General features: G+C 57.2%; 1 protein-coding gene across 1 annotated transcript in view; it reads right to left on the reverse strand.

Moving 5' to 3' along the window:
• KNDC1 (kinase non-catalytic C-lobe domain containing 1) overlaps positions 1–14,066 on the reverse strand; it is a 67,168-nt gene that overhangs the window by 21,141 nt on the left and 31,961 nt on the right. Inside the window, 10 exon segments of the mRNA XM_017893863.1 lie at positions 468–553; positions 1,353–1,497; positions 1,671–2,359; positions 2,437–2,599; positions 3,158–3,251; positions 3,802–3,879; positions 5,257–5,415; positions 11,761–11,822; positions 11,907–11,978; positions 13,045–13,159. Coding sequence (XP_017749352.1) covers positions 468–553; positions 1,353–1,497; positions 1,671–2,359; positions 2,437–2,599; positions 3,158–3,251; positions 3,802–3,879; positions 5,257–5,415; positions 11,761–11,822; positions 11,907–11,978; positions 13,045–13,159 — 1,663 coding nt within the window.

The raw sequence follows: 14,066 nt of genomic DNA on the forward strand, positions 1-14,066 counted from the left end.
ACCATGGACAGCCTGAGGGTGACCACCACCACCACCTTGTCCCTAATACCAAGCCTGCTGGCCAGACACTGGGACTTCCCCAGCCCGGCATTCATGTGCCTTGGGAGCCCAGCCCCAGGGTCTTTTGGCAGCTGCTTCTGCCTTGTTACCAAAGCCCCGGGCTCACAGGCCCGCCTCTGCTTGGAGAGGGGATCCCACCTGGCTCCTGGCGGCTCCCACTGTCCCAGTGACTGGTGACAGAGGACCCCCCACCTCCAAGACCCCAGGTTCCTGCTCGCCCCCAGGAGAGGATGGCCTTTGGCTGGGGCACCCTGGGGCAAAGGCAGTGCCACCAGAGCCGCACAGTCCGAGGCTGCCAGGACCCCGGGATGCCCCTTGAATTGCAGAGCACAGAGGAGGAGCCTGCAGAGCACAGAGGAGGAGCCTGCCCTGCAGAGCTCCTGCCGTGGGGCCTGCCCAGCACTTACCCAGGTGGTGCAGCGAGGGCCTCCTGCTGGACGGGGAGCGGGGGCTCCGGCTGCCCTCGAGCTGTGACCCAGCGTCCTCAACCGTGCTGACGGCAAGAATGCAGGTCAGGTGGCCGTCCCCACGTCTCCATCCCTGCCCACTGGGAGGAGGCTTCAGTCTCCACAGGGCCAGGCCCACAGGCCCACACGGCCATGCGGAGCCCTCACTGGAGGCAGCAGGAGCTCACCCTTCCGGTCACTAAGGGGCACAGCAGCCAATGGGGTCCCTGGATCATTCACTGCTTGGGGTCCCTGGGGGGCTCTGGAGCAGCCTCTCAGGGCTGCGGGCCGGGGAGGCGGGGGCTGAGGTGGGTGCACTTGCTCACAGCTGTGAGTTCACGCCACACACAGGCGCAGGAGCTGCCTGGGCTGCCAGCACCACATGGAGCTGTGAGCAAGGCAATGTGGGGTGGCTGCTGCCCCACCCAACACGGCTCAGGGTCTGGGGCCGCCTGTTTGGGGGTCTCCTTTCCTCCTTGGGGCCCTCACACTGGTCCCTCTGAGCAGGGAGCCCTGTGGCCACCACTGCCCAGGCCCCCTGCAGCCTCCTGGAGAGCCCCTGCCTCATATTCCCTGCAAGCCCTTTCCTCCTCCAGAAGAAACCCAGGCCCGACGGGAAAGCTGTGGGTCGGCGTCGGGCCCGGGAGGGGCTGTGGGTCGGCGTCGGGCCCAGGAGGGGCTGCTGGGACACCCCCCCCAGCTCCACCAAGGGTGGCCCCCTGGAGACGGCAGCAAGACAGAAGCCGAGGGTTGGGAGGGGAAGGCTGGGCCGGGTCGGGGCAGCAGAACCTGAGCACAGTGGGCGTCCAGGAGGGGCGGGGATGCAGGGCCCACCTGGGCACCCACCTTGGGGAGGGCGACGCCTGCCCGTTCACCACTCTAAAGAGGTTCTGCAGCAACTTCTCATCCCAGTACAGATCACAGAACTTCTCAGAAATGGCGCCACAGAAAGTGGCAAAGGTGAGATCTTTCAAGGCGAAGATGTACTCCCCTGGTTTTGCAAAACGATGGAGACAAGTGAGATGGTGGCAAGGCTGATTGTCTGGATTCCTCGTGGCTGATGTCGGCTGTGGGGCTGGAGGGTGGGCGTGGGGCAGCCCTGAGTCCCCTGTGGGGCTCTCCCTGGCCCAGGCCTCCACTGGGGCATCTGCAGCCCCCACGTACCCATGATCAGAGCCTCCAGCCCATTGTCCAGGTAGCCATCAAAGGCAAATTCCTCCTGGATGAGGCGCGTGGCCTCCTGCAGCGACGGGCAGGCCGTCCTCCCTGGGAGTGGCGAGGCGTCCACGCAGGGCAGACAAAGCCTCCGGTCTGCGGGCCGTGGCCTCTCTGCCACACTGTCTGGGCTCTGGTCATCACGTTCCCCGGCAGGGGTGGCCCTGGGGCCCTCTGGGTCCTGGCCCGGGCGCTCGGTGGCCTTGCTTCTAGGAGGCTTGGGCGGGTGGCGTGGGCCGTGGTGGGCTGTGGTGGGCCCCAGGGTGTCGGGCCTGAGACCCCCGGAAGTGACTCCAGGTGGGGCCTGCACAGATGGCCCTGGCTTTTCAGGCAGCACAGATGCCTTCATGGGCGGGGCGGGGACTGGAGAGCTGGGAGCTGCCGATGAGGCCTCCTCTGGCTGGTTTGCTGGGGCCCGGGGTGGACAGCAGGGGCAGCTCTGGGCGGGGTCACGCTGCGCTGACTCCCCAGGAGGCTCTGGGGCTGCTCCCTGTGACCCCAGACCAGGCGCCGGCCCGTCAGGCGTCTTCAGGCTGGGGGACCCGGCGAGGGCCTCTGGGGAGAGCTTCTCCTCACCTTCTCCCTCCCTCTGGCTGCCCCTCTCCTGGGACTCCTCCTGGGCCAAGGCAGGCTGGTCCCTACGGGAGGCGGGGAGCTCAGGGGGGGCTGCCGTGCGCGGGACCCAGCAGCTCCCGGGTGTGGGGACGAAGCTCACCTGGCCGTGACCGCGTCCTGCGCGAGGACGATGGGCTTGAAGTGCGTGGCCTCGGAGGTGAGCGCTGCAGGCAGCTGGGTGGCTTCTTCACGGCAGGGGCGCTGGCCGGGCACCGGCCCTGGCACAGCCACAAGCCTGGTGTTGCCGTTCACCGGCAGGAAGCCTGGGGACCCAGGGGGCTGAGGGTGCGGGCGGAGTGGCCCCAGCACGTGCCACACCACCGGCTCATCCCACGCAGCGTGCGGCTGCCACGTCCCCTCCCGCATGTCCCCAGCGGCTCCCTCTGTGCCCGGCCTGGCCCCGGAACGGGAGGGTGGGTGTCACTGGTGCTTGGGGGAAGGCCAGGAGGAGGGGACAGGCCAGAAAGACCAGGTCCCACCAGAAGGCTTGGAGGGGCCTGCTGAGGAGGGCTCAGTACAGGGGTGAGTGGGCTCTGTGTGGACCCTGTGGGGGGTCTCCAGATGTGGGCTTGGGAGGGCCAGCTGCTGGGAGATGGGAGTGAGAACCTGGAACTGGGGCCTGAGGGACCAGGAGTTTTGGGAGAGATGGGGGCTGGCAGGGGCAGGCAGGCTGGGCTGCACTGGCCACGTCGGCCGAGCTCTAGACTTGCTGCCTGAGTTTCTGGGAGGTGCCCGGCTGTGTCAGTTCATGCAAAGGTGGGGGCAGCCGTGGTGTGGGGTGCAGGGGCCAGTGGGGCAGCAGGGGCTGGTCGGGGACCCACCTGGGCTGGGCTCTGGGGCTGGTGCCACACTTGGCTTCAGTTCAACCACTGAGAAGGCGTTTTGGAGGCTGATGGTCTCTTCCTCCTGGTACACCTGGGGAGGAGGCGACAGCCCTGGGCCAGGTGACCATGGAGCTCCGCCAGCACTGGCAACACCCACAGGGCGCCCCTCCATCCACCCGCTGGTGCAGTGGAGCTTCCTGATGGGGAGGAGCTGGGTGTGGCGGCCGCACAGCCTGAGCTCTGCAGCGGCTCTGCCTGCAGAGGGAGCCGTTGGGGCTCCTTTGCCTCCCAATCCAACCAGGTTTCCGTGGGTTCCGGGGAGTGGGAGACGCCGGCACCATGCGAGACTCAGGGCCCACATTCCCAAAGCTCTCTGTGCCTGGGGTGGGTGCTCCCGGGTCCCATCCTTGGGACCCTGCCCCGATCCTGATCTGGTTCCCTGGGGGCCACTGTGGGGCCTTCAGGAGATAGGACCCAAGTGTCCCCCGCACCCCCAGACGCACCCACCCACAGCTCGGTGGTCAACAGACACCCGGGTGTGGGGCTGCTGGAAGCGGCCAGGCAGGGGCAAGCGCATGCAGGTGGGAGGAAGCTAAGAGCAGCGGGGGAGGAGGCAGCCCAGCTCTTCTAGCCCCGCCCACCTGGCAGGTGGAAGCCCTGAGGTGGGCGAGGATTTTCCGGCTGTCCATGCCTCGCTGCAGGAGGTAGCTGCCGCACACCTGGAGGGAGGAGATGGTTCACACGTCCCGACAGGCCTCAGCTACGGCTGCTACCGTCCCCATGGCACTGGGTCCCCATCTGAAAAAGCTCAGGGCTGCCAGGAGGGTTTCCTGTTTGTTCTCATCGACACCTGACAACAGGCCCGGGACAAGCCTTTCTTAGAGCATTTCCTGAAAAGGGCTCAGAGTCGGCCACTGTCCCCCAGGCTCTCTGGGAGGGCAGAATCCCAAACCCAACGTGAGGCCACAGACCTGGTGGCCTCGGCGCCTGGACACTGGCAGCCCTTGATCACGTTCACCTGAGGCCCGCACGCTCTGCCCCCGGCCACTCCTGTTCTCCCTTTATAAGCCCAGGCCTTGTGCATGTGGGAACTGAGCTCAGCTTCCTTGGCTCTCGGTAGTTACCAAATAAAATCTGCTTTCACTGCTTAGCGGACGTCCAGTCGTTTCTAGATCTCATCCTCCCATGGCAGAGGAGGCCTGAGAGGCCCAGAGGGTCTGAGTGACCCGCCCAAGGCCACAGAGCAGTTGAGGCGGAGACGGCTGGGCTCAGGTCCCCAACTCCATGGCCGTCTCCGCTCCTGCAGACACGGCTCCTCCCCAGGAGGTCCTCCTGATCACCCACACACGGCTTGACTCCTCCTCAGGAGGTCCTCCTGATCACCCACACACGGCTTGACTCCTCCTCAGGAGGTCCTCCTAATCACCCACACATCAGGGTTTGGCTCCTCCCCAGGAGGTCCTCCTGATCACCCACACATGGCTCCTCCTCAGGAGGTCCTCCTGATCACCCACACATCAGGGTTTGGCTCCTCCCCAGGAGGTCCTCCTGATCACCCACACATGGCTCAGCTCCACCTGCTGAGTGTGGGCACAGGTCCCAGCAGGAGTGTGTTAGAACCCAGCCCCAAAGCCTGAGTCCAGCAGGGAGATCAAGCAGGGAGGGGTGGGGCTGGTGGGATCCTCAGAGGAGGTGGGGGTTCAGGGTGGGGATGGGGTGTGGAGGCCTCTCTCTGCTTCCCTCCAGCAGGGCCTAAGAGCAGGGGTCTGTACGTGGCCACAGGACACCGCTTGCCCCTGCCTTGGCCTCTTGGACAAGTTGGAGAGAGCAGGCTCTGCAGGAGGAATGGCCGTGGTGGGGAGCAGCAGAGACCCCCATGCTGTCTGCCCGAATGGATGTGGCCATGATGCGAAACCCACTCCCTTCCCTATGTGATGGCCGGGCTGATGTCTAGAGACAAGGACCTAGAAACAGAGCTGGTGGCCTCATCACCTGCACACTGGCAGCCTGTGCTCCTCCACCTCCAGCTCACTGAGGGTGGCCACTGCCCACAGTCCTTAGACCCCGGGCTGGGACCATGACAGCGGCGTGGTTACCTTGATGGCTTCGGCCACGGACGGCCGCTCTGGGGCACTGCGCCTGGCCATGTCCAGGAGGAGGGTCTTGAGCCTGCGTGGCAGGGCCAGCTTGTGGTTGCGGGGGACACTGAACTTGGCTGCGGTCCACAGGACAGCGGCCACACAGTACACAGAGGCCTGGGCGGGTGGGGAGAGAACAGTGGTGTTGACCGCAGGGCTGTGGCCCACTGTGCCCAGCAGACCTGCCCACGTCAGGCACCCTGAGGGGCACCCAGGCACTGCTCCCACAGAGGGCCTCTCCTCAGGAACCCTCCTCAGCATCTGTCAGGCCCCACCCTGGACCCCCACATCTGCCTCCAGGTCATGGTCCAGGAACCTGCAGGTCAAACTCTTCCGTGGTTCTGTCCGTGTTTTAAAACACCTGAGGGTTGGAAGCCTCAACTGGACTTTCCCGCCTTCCGCTCTCCTCACAAAGGCAGCAGCTCGAGGGTCTGAGGAGAACTGGCCGGCACAGTTCCCTCCTCATGGACCCCGCTCCCGGGAGCCCCCCAACCGGTGCTGTGCTGCTACATGGCTAACAACCGGCTCTCTGAGCGAGCACACCACCTGTGTGCAAACTGAGTTCATTCGGCACGCTGCTGATGGAAAGGATGCACAGCACACCGTTTCATGCTCTTTTTGTAAGATCCACAGAGCCCGTCCATTCTCACTGAAGGCTTTCATTGATTTTTACTGACGTTCATCTGCGGTCCACGCAATACACAGGTGCTTCCGACATGAGTGCTGGTTGATGTTTTCATCCATTTCAGTAAATGAGACAGAAGTGAAACAGGACAGACCCATGCTGGAATTCGGGGCACTGCTCTGAACGACGTCTTTGCTGAATCAGATGATCGTGGTGGATATTGGAAGACCATGTCCTCCATCTTTTGGGCTATCTGCAATGGAGCGGCTATAGACATGACACACTTTTAAGTTTAATCACATTATCCACGTGCTCTCCATCACTTCAGTTAAGTCCCGAGAGTCAACAGAACAAGACATTTGTAGCGTTGGCTGCTTTCCCTGGTGTAAGTACTCCCACGTGGCTGACTTCCGGCTGCCAACACAGTGCCCTTGAGTGTAGAGCTGGGAAGAGGAAGCTCCCCTTTAGAGAGTTCCCCCCATCCAGGCACAGCGGACGCAGACCGCCCCGTGAGCACAGTGACAGCCAACTAGAGTCAGGTAAGTAGGAAATTACCCATTTTGAGCACCTGCTACACTTTTAAAAAATTCACCTTTTATTTTGCGATAACTAGATTGACATAGTTTTAAGAAATAATATAGAGAGAGCCTATGTACTTTGTTCCCAGTTTCCTCAACAGTGGCAGCTTGCAAAACTACAGTCCAATATCTTAGCCAGCACATCGCCATTGGCACAAAAATCTTGGTACATTCTCTGTTGCATTTTCATTTTCACTCAGTTCTATGTTTTTAAAATTTCCTTGAAATTTCCTCTTTGACACATAGAGTATTTAGAATGTGTTGTTTTGTTTCCAAGTATTTGGAAAATTTCCCTTTTATTTTTGTTACTGTGGTCAGATAACATATTTGTATGACTTAAATTCTTTTAAATGTGTTGAGGTTTGCGTTATGGCCCAGGATTTGGTCTAGCTTGGTGTAGAGTCAGTGGGCAACTAAGAAGAATGTGGATTCTGCTGTTGTTGGGTGGAGTGTCCTTTAATGTTGACCCAACCCTGTTGATTGCTGGTGGTGTTCAGTTCCTTCCTATTTTTACTGGTTTACAGTCTGACTGTTCTGTCAAGTGTTGAGAGAGGGAAACTGAAATCTCTAACCGTAATTGTGGATTCATCTGTTTCTCCATTAATCCCATCCATTTTGCTTCACATATTCTGCAGCTCTGTTATTTGGCGCGTATACGTTTAGGATTGCTATGCCTTCTTGGTGGAGTCTGCAGCTCTGTTATTTGGCGCGTATACGTTTAGGATTGCTATGCCTTCTTGGTGGAGTCTGCAGCTCTGTTATTTGGCGCGTATACGTTTAGGAATTTGCTATGCCTTCTTGGTGGAGTCTGCAGCTCTGTTATTTGGCGCCTATGCGTTTAGGATTGCTATGCCTTCTTGGTGGAGTCTGCAGCTCTGTTATTTGGTGCGTTATACGTTTTAAGGATTGGTAGTCTTCTTTGGTGGAGTCTGCAGTTGTTATTTGGCGCGTATGACGTTTAGGATTGGCTTATGCCTTCTTGGTGGAGTCTGCAGCTCTGTTATTTGGTGGCGTATAACGTTTAGGATTGCTATGTCTTCTTGGTGGAGTGACCTTTTATTGTTATAGAATGTCCCTCTTTGTCTCTGGTAATTTTCTTTGCTCTGAAGTACACTTTACCTGATATTAATGCAGTCACTTCTGCTTTCTTTTTATCATTTTCATAATGTATCTTTTCTAACTCTTTTAACTTGCAACCTACTTACATTGTTTTATTTGAAGTGAGTTTCTGGTAGACAGTACATGGTTAGGTCATGTTTCTAAACATTACTCTGTCAATCTTCTTCCTTTCTTCTTCTCCTCCTCCTCCCTCCTTCTCCTTTTTCCTTCTTCTTGTTCTTCTTCCTCCCTTCTCTTCTTTCTTCCTTCTTCCTCCTTTATTTTATTTATTTATTTATTTATTTTTTTGAGACGGAGTCTCGCTCTGTCGCCCAGGCTGGAGTGCAGTGGCTGGATCTCGGCTCACTGCAAGCTCCGCGTCCCGGGTTTACGCCATTCTCCCGCCTCAGCCTCCCAAGTAGCTGGGACTACAGGCGCCGCCACCTCGCCCGGCTCGTTTTTTGTATTTTTAGTAGAGACAGGGTTTCACCGGGTTAGCCAGGATGGTCTCGATCTCCTGACCTCGTGATCCGCCCATCTTGGCCTCCCAAAGTGCTGGGATTACAGGCTTGAGCCACCACGCCCAGCCTCCTCCTTTATTTTTTTAAGAGACAGTATCTCACTCTTGTCACCCTGGCTGGAATGCAATGGCTCTATCTGGGCTCACTGCAGTCTCTGCCTCCCAGGTTCCAGTGATTCTCCTGCCTCAGCCTCCAAGTAGCTGGGATTGTTACAGGCACCCACCACCATGCCCAGCTAAATTTTGTATTTTTAGTAGAGACGGGGTTTCACCATCTTGGCCAGGTTGGTCTCAAATTCCTAACCTCAGATGATCCACCTGCCTTGGCCTCCCAAAGTGTTGGGATTACAGGCCTGAGCCACTGCATCCAGCCTGTTTCCTTAATTTCTGAAGGATATTTTTTCTGGAAATAGGTTTCTGGGTTGAAAGTTCTTTCAGCACTTAATAAAATGCTATGCACTTCCTCTACAATTACTGATGAGAAATCTGATCATTTGAGCTGTTTCCCTCCATATGTATATATGTAAAAGCTGCTGTTTCTCTCTCTTCTTGTTTTTTACTTTTATTTTTTTGGAGAGGGGAGGGTTAGTATTCAGAGGTTTGACTATGATGTGTCCTACCTAGTGTGGATTTCTTTGCATTGATCATGTTCGGGGTTTTCTCACCTTCGTAAATCTGTAGGTTTATGCGTCTTGCCATAATTCGGAAGTTTTCAGTTATTATTTCTTTGAGTACTTTTTATGCCCCACCCTCCTTCTCTTCTCTTTCCAGGATTTTGATGACATGGATATTAGATCTTTTGTTATAGTCCCACAAGCTTCTCAGGCTCTGTTCAGTTTTTTTGGTCTATTTTCTCTTTGTTGTCCAAACTGTGTAATTCCTATAGTTCTGTCTCCATTTCACCAATTCTTTCCTCTGCCCTCTCTATTCTGCTTTTAAGCCCATTTGTTGAGTTTCTTAAAAAATCAGCTCTAAAATTTCCATTAGCTTTTCTTTTATTTTCTATTTCTTTGTTGAAACTTTCTATTTCTTTGCTGAGACTTTTCACTTGTTTCAAGCATGTCTGCAATTGCCCAATGAAGCATTTTATGATGGTTGCTTTAAAAATTTTAAAGTCATTTTTAACATTTCTGTCATCTCCAGGTTGGTATCTATTGGTTGCCTTTTTTCATTCAGTTTGACATCTTCCTGATTCTTGGTATCATGGATCTTTTCCCCATTGCTTGATTTTGTCAGCTCTGTCGAAGATCAGATGGTTGTAGGTGTGCAGCCTTATTTCTGGGCTCTCTATTCTCTTCCATTGGTCTATGTATCTGTTTTTGTACCAGTGCCATGCTGTTTGGGTTACTGTGGCCTTGTAGTATAGTTTGAAGTTGGGTAACGTGATGCCTCTGGCTTTGTTCTTTTCACTGAAAATTGCTTTGGCTATTCAGCTCTTTTTTGGTTCCATATGAATTTTAGAATAGTTTCCTCTAATTCTGTGAAAAATGACATTGGTAGTTTGATAGCAATAGCATCGACTCTACGGATTGCTTTGGGCAGTGTAGCCACTTTACCAACACTGATCCTGCCCATCTGTGAGCATGGGATGCGTTTCCACTTGCTTGTGCAGTCTCCAGTTCCTTTCAGCCATGTTTTCCAGTTGTCCGTGCGGGGTAGGCTGCAGGGAAGGAAGGTCCTGGCTCCTGCTCACTTTCTCTGAGGCCACCTGGGGCCAGGGCAGGCACTGGGCACTTCTCTGCAGTCTCACAAGGATGAGTCCAGGCTCCAGGCTCGGCCCTTGCTGGGCGGGGACACAGTGCTCCCATGGGGTTTGGCTGGTGCACAGCAGGGAGTATAAACGCATCTGGTTCTCCCTGGTCCTCTGACTACAGACCCAGGCATTTTTTGGGGCATTTATTTTATTTACTTATTTTTTTGAGACTGAGTCTCGCTCTGTTACTCAGGCTGGAGTGCGGTGGCATCATCTTTGCTCACTGCAACCTCCGCCTCCTGGTTCAAGCGATGTTCCTGCTTCAGCCTCCCAAGTAGCTGGGATTATAGGCACACACCAACACCCCTGGATACAGGCACACACCAACACCCCTGGATAATTTTTTTATTTTTAGTAGAGATGTGGTTTCACCGTGTTGGCCAGGGTGTCTTGAACTCCTAACGTCAGGTTATTTGCCTGCCTCGGCCTCCCAAAGTGCTGGGATTACAGGCATAAGCCACCACACCCGGCCCTGTTGGAGAATTTGTTTTTTTTGAGACAGGGTCTCACTCTGTCATCCAGGCTAGAGTGTAGCAGCATGATCTTGGCTCACTGCAACCTCCTGGGTTCAAACGATCCTCCCACCTCAGCCTCCTGGGTAGCTGGGATTACAGGCGTGCGCTACCACACCTGGCTAATTTTTGTATTTTTAGTAGAGATGGGGTTTCGCCATGTTGCCCAGGCTGGTCTCAAACTCCTGGACTAAAGTGATCTGCCTGCCTTGGCCTCCCAAATTGCTGGAATTACAGGCATGAGTCACCGTGTCTGGCCTGTTGGGGCTTAAATTATTTTTTATTACTCAAACAAGCTTCATTTTTTCTTTAGTTTTCTGACTCTGTGCTTGTGCCTCAACACTTTCCCAGCGATTTTTGTTCCTTGAAGAGGAAAGACGCTGGATCCTACAGGAACACACACAGTGCACCAGAGCCACTGCAGCCTCATGGACGCGATTTTTGTTTCAGAAATCTCGTAAGAGCTTCAGGTCTCACAGCACCAACCCCCTGAGGTCGGCCTGGGCCACCTGCAGATTGTGGCGCTTTTCCAGCCTTCTTGGTGTAAAGGTGAACCATCTATTGCTGGGGTTTGTGACAGCCTCTTGTCATTACAGACTAGATTGCAGGAAAGCCTTCAGTGGTTTGGCAAATGGTGGACCATTCCGAGTTTCTCCAGACAACATCCCCAGAAGATGAAAAAGCACAGCTTTTAGTGTGTGTGTGCCCACTGGTTTTTCCCAGTCACTGGCTTCTGTACATCCAAGTCTCAATATATGAGGCAGAAAGAAAATCCAGGGCACTCACAGCTGCCTTGTTCCTTGGTCCAGAGGCCCCTTGCCAGCTGCCTTCTCCTGCAGGTGGCCTGGTGCTTGTTTTTTGCACAGTGTGCAGGGTGCTGAATGCAGGGTGCTTAGTGCAGGGTGTTTAGTGCAGGGTGCTTCGTGCAGGGTGTTTGTTTAGTGCAGGGTGCTTAGTGTAGGGTACTTAGTGCTCCTCCTTGGTGGGAGGAGCGGGGAAGTACACATTTCTATCCTTCCTGAGTGGAAGTTCTACCTTGATTTTGAATGTAATTTATTTAATTGTATTTAAATTTGTATAATTTAAATTTTAATAATGCTCTTGTTTCACAGGCACCTTATGCACATCCCCGGACGTTGAGCCCTCGGTTCTCGTGAGCTCTAGGGCACATGACTAGTGCTGTCCACACCGAGCCCGGTCCTAGTGCCCCGGCTAGAGCCACGGCCCTGCTGGCAGATACTGCCTGTGGCCGCCTGGCCAGGAAGGGCTGCCCTGACTCCCCTGAGTCCTGACGAGGGGCTGCTGGACAGATGGGGGATGTGGCACCCCCGAGGGCTGGGGGCAGGGCTGGGGAAGGGTGAGGAGGCCCCAGGTACCTTTTCAGTTACCAGCCTCTCCTCTGCCAGCTCGGGAGCCAGAAAGAACGAGTCATAGGAACCTAAGAGAGAAACCCCAGCTGAGCTTTCCTCACCCCTGGCGAGCCGGTGCTGGACTCAGCCTGAGGGGGACCCCACACACTCACCGTTGGCAGGGGGTGGCTGGAAGAGCACAGCCCCGTCCTCAGCAACCAGCACGGAGTCCAGACACAGGTAGGCTGTGGCAGAGCTTGGGTCAGGGCGGGCATGCGTGCTGCCCTGCACTTGGGGTTGGCTGGGGGGGAGGAGCTGCAGAGCCTCGGTCAGGGCACAGCCCCCCAGCCTCCCCATGGCACGGGCACGCACCTGCCAGTGCACGCACACGGCCTGCCCCCCAGCCCCTGGCGTCCTCGGAGCTGCCTCCTCTCGGCCCTCCCCGTGGGTAGCACTGCCCCAGCCCACACAGTGGCTGCAGCAGCACAATTGCGGCTGAAAGGGAGCTGGGCAGCAAGGAGAACACGGGCAACAGCTCCTCAGCCGAAGCCCCTGCATCGCAGTTCCCGTCCTGAGTCAGGGCCCATGGGGCAGCCCTGGGCCCACAGTGGACGGACACTGGAGCCGGGTGTGTCTCCCACGGCCTCTCCCCCAGCCCTGGGCCCACGGTGGACGGACACTGGAGCCGGGTGTGTCTCCCACGGCCTCTCCCCCAGCCCTGGGCCCACGGTGGACGGACACTGGAGCCGGGTGTGTCTCCCATGGCCTCTCCCCCAGCCCTTTTAGATGCTGCCCTCATCACCCTCAGGATGTTTTACGTCACAGATGCACCATCCGTCTGCCCAGATGTCTGGCAGGGCTGGGCTCTGACGGGGCAGACCAGTATAATGCCGAAGATTCCCTCCCCACTCCAAAGCCAATTGCTGCCTCCCTGGGGACAACATCACTGTGTTGAGAATGTGTGGGCGAGGGCCATGGCAAGGTCCCCGTTCCTCTTTAGGACAGGGTCACCGGTTTCAAGGTCCGCCTTGCAGGCATCTGTCCCCACACCTCCCTTGGTGCTGCAACCCAGCAGGCACCTCCAAGGTGCTCCAGACGGGAGCCGCCTGCTCCATTCACCAGAGACTGTCCTGGCTGCCCCTGGGTCCCTTGGCTCAGGTGGGGGCCAATTATGCATGGGACGGCGGGGGGATGGGACGGCGGGGGGATGGGACGGCAGGGGGACAGGACGGAGGGGCGATGGGACGGCGGGGGATGGGACGGCAGGGGGACAGGACGGAGAGGCGATGGGACGGCGAGGGGATGCGTCACCTGGGTGCTTGGGGTGCATCTGTAGTGCGCGGAGGCAGGCCAGGCACAGGGCCCACAGCTCGTACTCCCGGAAGGGCCGGCCCAGCTGGGACAGGAGGTCCTGCAGGGACACCCACTGTGGACAGGAGAGCGGTGAGGTCAGTGTGGACACCGCTTGCCGGGGCCTGCTGCCTGCAGAGGCATGTCCGGAGAACAGGCCAGGGCGAGGCCCACTCCGCTCCATACCTGACAGAAGGGCTGGGGAGGTCCCTAAGTCAAATCCAGCATGTGGGGGAGTGTGGGGAGACTGGGGCCCTTGGCCCTGTGGATGGAAATGTCCCATGGTGCAGCCACTGCAGACCATACTGCTGCTGTTCCTCAAAAAGCTCAACATATGCCTCCCCGGTGACAGCAGCTCCATGTGGCCACATTCCCCGAGGAACTGAGGGCAGGGCTCACGAATATGTGCACACCCATGTTCGCAGCAGCACAGCTTGAAACAGCCAATGCGGGGAGCACCCAGGCATCCACGGACGGATGCAGGGGCAGGGTGGACGGCGCTTGGCCTCGGGACGGGGAGCGTTCTCACGCAGGCTGCCCTGGGCAGGAACTGTGCAGACAGTGGGCTCAGTGAAGAGACCAGACACAAAGCACTGTCCATCCCACTCCCACGAGGTCCCTTGGACGGAGCTCATGGAGGTGGAGGGTGGGCTAGGGGGTTGGGGTTTCGTGTGGGCTGGTGGGGACAGCTGTGCAACAGCGTGAACACACACGGTGCTGCTGAGCTGGGCTCTTGCAGAAGGTGAAAGTGGTGGCTTTTGTTGGGTACATTTTCTCACGCACACACACACCCTGACACCAGGCATGCGTTCAGCCTGGGAGGCCGCTCTCCACTCCAAGGCCCCATGGACAGCTGGGACCAAAATCCACCCTCCGACAGGTGGCTCAGCCACCCTGTCCCTCCGTGTGCCCTTGTGGAAGGTAGGCTGTTGTGCGTGGGACGGTGTGCTGCCAGGGAGAGCAGTGGGAGGGTGGTAGAGGGT

Source organism: Rhinopithecus bieti, unplaced genomic scaffold (assembly GCF_001698545.2).
Source record: "Rhinopithecus bieti isolate Rb0 unplaced genomic scaffold, ASM169854v2 scaffold_24263, whole genome shotgun sequence".
Classification (NCBI taxonomy): Eukaryota; Metazoa; Chordata; class Mammalia; order Primates; family Cercopithecidae; genus Rhinopithecus; species Rhinopithecus bieti.